The following is a 5,000-nucleotide window of genomic DNA, read 5'->3' as shown; positions in this document are numbered from 1 at the left end:
CTACAATCAAAACCTGACCAATCACTTGTACAACTACAAATTCCACTACTTGAATTACAAGTACCATGATTTGAACAATCATTTGGACAATGATAATTTTCATTAAAATATTGAAACATTGAATTACTAAACCATGTTACAGTATTTTGAATAACTGTTATATTTTTAATACCAACACCAGGACCGATTGAACAAGTTATAGTTGATATAGTTGGTGGGGAAGTATTACTAATTGTGCATGGTTGGTTACCACCAATCGTTACAGATAGATTTGAATGTTGATTACCGAAATAACCATTTAATATTACAATACCACCAGATTCTAAAGGTGGTTCAATTGAACTTACCCAATGAGCAGGTAATTCACAACTTTCACCAGTATTAAATAAACCACAATCACATTGACCAATTGTTTTATCACAAATACCAATACCACCACATGTTGGATCTTTGCATTGAATTGCTTTATTCTCACAATATTCTCCAAAATGTAATTGGTCACATTGACATTTTAATGTTTCAAAATTACATGAACCACCTCTATTACAACTATCTTTACAATTTTCAATTGGATTAATAACACCAATTGAATTTGAATTTAATTTTAATGAACTTGAAAGATTATCAATTTTAATTGTAACTGGAATATTTGAATTACTTTGTAATGGTGTTGTAGTTAAGTTACATAAAATTCTATAAAAATCAACTTCAATTGGACTACAATTAACTGTTGAATCAAATAAAATTGTTACTATTGATTTATCATATGTAAAATATTCACCAATAAATTCAACCAATGAATTTGATTTAAATGTAATTGATTTCGGTGTTGGATAATATGGATCATTACTAACTGTAAATTGTTTATTACTACCTGAACTTGTAAAACTTATATTAAAAAGTGTACTTGTTTTATATTGTGGTGTTGAATAAAAACTTGTACTTGGAGTATCAATTTGAAAATTAATTGATGGTATTGATTTAATTGAGCTTGATAAAAAACCTAAATTTGAACCATATAAATAAGTATTACCATTTAAAATTTTCATTTTTGGAATTATACTTGAACATTCAATTAATGGTGTTAAATCAAAATTATTACCAGAATACCAAGATGAAATAGTACTATCACTAAGATGACATTTAATACAATCTGGTAAAATTCCATTCATTAAATTATTTTTTAAAATTGTAATTGTTTTACAAAAACTATCATCAATTGTATTTTCAATAGTTGGATTATTTGATAAATCTAATGTTTTAATAAAATTTGAATTAAATTGAATTGTAATTGATGTAAAATTATTACCAGTTAAATTAACAAATGGTGATTTAATTATTGATAAATCTGGGAAATTTATTAATGAATTTTCAATAAAATCACTAATAATAATATAAAATAAAATATTAATAATTTTTTTTTTTTTTTTTTTATGTGTTTATGATAAATTAATATACATACAATTCTTGTAAAGATTGTGGGTATAGTCCTATTGGAAGATTTGAATTATATAATAAATTTAATGATTTACTAAATTTTAATTTTTTTAAAGATGTAAACATTGAAAAATCTAAAGTATTTGATAATGCAGTACCAATTATTAATGACATTTCTAAAGATTCCATTATATTTGTTGTTAATGAATGTAATTCAATTGGATATCTATTTGGACCTGATTGATATACAAAGTTTTTAACGTTTCCAAATGATTTAAAATTTTCAAATGAACTAGTATTAAAACCTCCACCTGCCACTCCTGGAACTGTTAATTGTCTAAAATAATATTAATATTTTTAGTATTATTCTTTTTTTTTTTTTGTTTTTTATTTTTTTTTTTAATTTGGAAAACTTACAAAAATTCAATTTCAATATTTGTTAAATCTGGAACTGATAAAGATGAAATATTAATTGAAGGTAATTTAATTTGATTACCCTTGTTTAAAAAATCAATATATCCTGAATTTTTACTAAATGGTCTATTTTAATAATTAATTAAAAAAAATGAAAAAAAAATTTTGGGTTTTTTAAAAAAAAAAAAATCCCTTTTTTTTTTTTTTTTTTTTTTTTTTTTTTTTTTTTTTTTTTTTTTTCAATATTATAAATATTAATAATGGTAATAATAATAATAAATTTTAATAATAAAAATTCCCTTGATTTTTTAACATTTTGTAAATATTGAAGTGTAATTGGAGAAATTGAAGTTAAATCAGTAAAAGCTAATTTTAAAATTGACATATTTAATTTAATTTGTTGTGATAAAGAAAATAAATTTATTTTTGGAGAGATAACAGAGAATGTATTTAATGATTGACTAGTTATTGGTGAATAAAAAATATTATCATTTAAAATAAAATTTGATAATTCAAAATTTTCCAATTTTCTAAAACAATTTAAATAACTTCTATTTAAAACAAAACTTGAATTATTTGAACGAATACTTTTTTTATTATATATTATTTATTATTTATTATTTTTTTAAGAAAATTAGAGTTAGAAGGTGTTTTGGGAAAAAAAAAAAAAAAAAAAAAAAAAAAAAAAAAAAAAAATAACAATAATAATAATAATAATAATAATTACCTAATAAGTGTAACTTTATTTTCACTGTCACATTTTATGTTTTGAGTAGAATAGCAATACATAGAGATTGCAGGTGAAGGGAACATAGACACTTGATTTATTCCTTTAAGAAATCTATCAATACATTCAAAATCATCTTGTGCATTTATGGAAATGGCTGAAAATAAAAATAAAATAACCAATAATATTTTATCCATGGAAAGAAGTTTGAAATTATTTATAAAAAAAAAAAAAAAATATCAAAAACAAAAATGATTAAAAATAAAAATAATCAAAAAAAAAAAAAAATGATAAAAAAAAAAAAATGGATATTAGTAAAAAAAAAAATTAAAAAAATTAAAAAAATTATTTATTTTAAATTTTTTTTTTTTTTTTTACCAACACCCTCCAATTATTCTCATAAAATATTCAAGTTCCTAAAAATAATACCCTATTATTTGAAAATCAAAATTCTTTGATGTGTATTTTTTTGGCACTCAGTTAAAAAATTTTATTATAACTAGGATTAATTATAAAAAAAGAGTACAAAGAAAAAAAAAAAAAAAAAAAATTAAACAATTGAATCATTACATTCAATAAATTTGTTTTATTATTAGCTTATATTTAAATTTCTTTTTTTTATTTTCAATTATTTCAACCAATAAAAAATTAAAAAGAAGATATTTTTTTTTTTAAATATCTTTTTTTTTTTAAAAAATATCTTTTGATTTTTTTTTTTTTGGTGAGAAAAAAAAAATAAAAATATTATCTTTTTTAATCCAATAAAATAAGATTTTATGAAAAAAAAAAGAAAAAAACAAAAAGGTAAATTAATGTTTATATTATTTTATTTTTTTTTTTTTTTACTTGATTGAAATTATAATTCCATAAAAAATTTAGTGATCTTGCAATACAAAGAAAAAAAAAAAAAAATAATATATTAATACCACAATTTATATCATTGTATTTTTTGTGTCGTTTAAATTTTTACTTTAATTACAAATAAAATATTTTTTATAAAATCATAAATTAATTATCATTATTATTTTTGTTAATTTTTAATTTTTTTTAATTGTTTTTTTTTTTTTTTTTAAAAAAATATCATTTTATTTAAACGGTACATGTAATAATAATTCCATTTGAATTTTCGCAAGATGTCTTCACTGGTGTAAGGACACATTTACCATCTGTGCATACATTAGTGAATGGTTGATTAGATATGCAAAGATAAGTTGTTGAAAAATTTTGTTTATAATCAACAACAACAGTTCCTATTTTTTTGAAAAAAAAAAAAAAAAAAAAATTAAATAAAAAAAAAATTAAATAAAAAAATAATTATTAATAATAATTAAAAGTAATAATAATAATAATAATAATAATAATAATAATAATAATAATAATAATAATAATAATAATAATAATAATAATAATAATAATAATAATAATAATAATATTAATAATAATAATAATGATAATAATATTTAACTTACCATTTGTAGCATACCAATAACTTTGACGAGTTTCGCAAGTAGAGTCATATTGTTCATATATATATGAATTAGCTGGAACTTCTGGTTGATTTGATTGGTAAACATAGTAATTTGTTTTTGAGTATTTATAATATCCACATGAATCAAGTTTAAAAATTTGGGTCGAAACTGGATCATCACTTTATTTTTTTTTTTTTTTAATTAATTTTTTTTTTTTTTTTAATTAAATTTGTTTTTTTAATAAATTAAATATAAAGAAATAATAGAATATATAATTAATATTTACCAATATCCTGTATGAGAACTTGAAATATTTACATAAGGTTGATCATATAAATCAAATGAATAAATTGATTCGGTAGTAGTGTTTAATAAACAAGTAAATGGTAATAAACCAAAACCAACACCATCTACAATTGAAGTACAATCTTCGTTATAAGGGGTATAATTAATCAATTGAGAATTAACACAAACCAATGCTAATAATAATAATGTTAAAATAATTTTCATTTTATAAAATTGTTTGTTAACTTGCACCACAAATTTTATTTGATATGAAATAAAAAAAATAAAAATAAAAATAAAAAAATAAAAAGTTGATTAAAAAAAAAAAAAAAAATCTAAAAAAAAAAAAAAAATCTAAAAAAAAAAGAAAATTCGTAATAAAAAAAAAAAGTAGTTCTACACGTCATTTGGAAATGTAATTTGATCTTTATTAACAAATCATAATATTTTGGATATTTTTTTTTTTTTTTTTTTTTTTTCAGTATCGTTTAATTCCCCTTAAGGGATTTTAAAATCTATAATGATTTTTTATTTTCGAGAGGAGTAGTAGCAGTTGGATGCTTTACTGGTGCTGCTATGGGTGAAAGAACAACACCTTTCTTTTTATTTGAGTAACTAATGTATAAATCTAAAATTAAACCACCAAACACCATACAAATTGCTGCCCA

At 19.4% G+C, this 5,000-nt stretch overlaps 3 protein-coding genes across 3 annotated transcripts in view; all 3 read right to left on the bottom strand.

The window, feature by feature from the left end:
* The window catches only part of DDB_G0288957 (hypothetical protein), a gene marked incomplete at both ends in the record, with an annotated part of 2,308 nt that extends 682 nt beyond the window's left edge, over positions 1-1,626 (bottom strand). Inside the window, 2 exons of the mRNA XM_631403.1 lie at positions 1-1,383; positions 1,463-1,626. The exon at positions 1-1,383 is cut by the window's left edge and continues 682 nt beyond it. Of these exons, the coding sequence (XP_636495.1) occupies positions 1-1,383; positions 1,463-1,626 (1,547 nt within the window). The remainder of the gene's footprint in view (positions 1,384-1,462) is intronic.
* A 2,041-nt stretch (positions 1,627-3,667) lies between these two features.
* Positions 3,668-4,557, bottom strand: DDB_G0288931 (hypothetical protein; the record flags this gene model as incomplete). The annotated part of the gene is made up of 3 exons (XM_631402.1): positions 3,668-3,828; positions 4,048-4,226; positions 4,334-4,557. The coding sequence occupies 3 exons, from the start codon at positions 4,555-4,557 to the stop codon at positions 3,668-3,670; spliced, it is 564 nt and encodes a 187-aa protein (XP_636494.1).
* A 290-nt stretch (positions 4,558-4,847) lies between these two features.
* DDB_G0288929 (hypothetical protein) overlaps positions 4,848-5,000 on the bottom strand; it is a gene marked incomplete at both ends in the record, with an annotated part of 1,029 nt that continues 876 nt past the window's right edge. Inside the window, one exon of the mRNA XM_631401.1 lies at positions 4,848-5,000. This exon is cut by the window's right edge and continues 233 nt beyond it. Coding sequence (XP_636493.1) covers positions 4,848-5,000 — 153 coding nt within the window.

The sequence above is a fragment of the Dictyostelium discoideum genome (genome assembly GCF_000004695.1).
Source record: "Dictyostelium discoideum AX4 chromosome 5 chromosome, whole genome shotgun sequence".
Taxonomy (NCBI): Eukaryota; Evosea; class Eumycetozoa; order Dictyosteliales; family Dictyosteliaceae; genus Dictyostelium; species Dictyostelium discoideum.
This window is presented reverse-complemented; position numbering and strand designations above follow the sequence as displayed.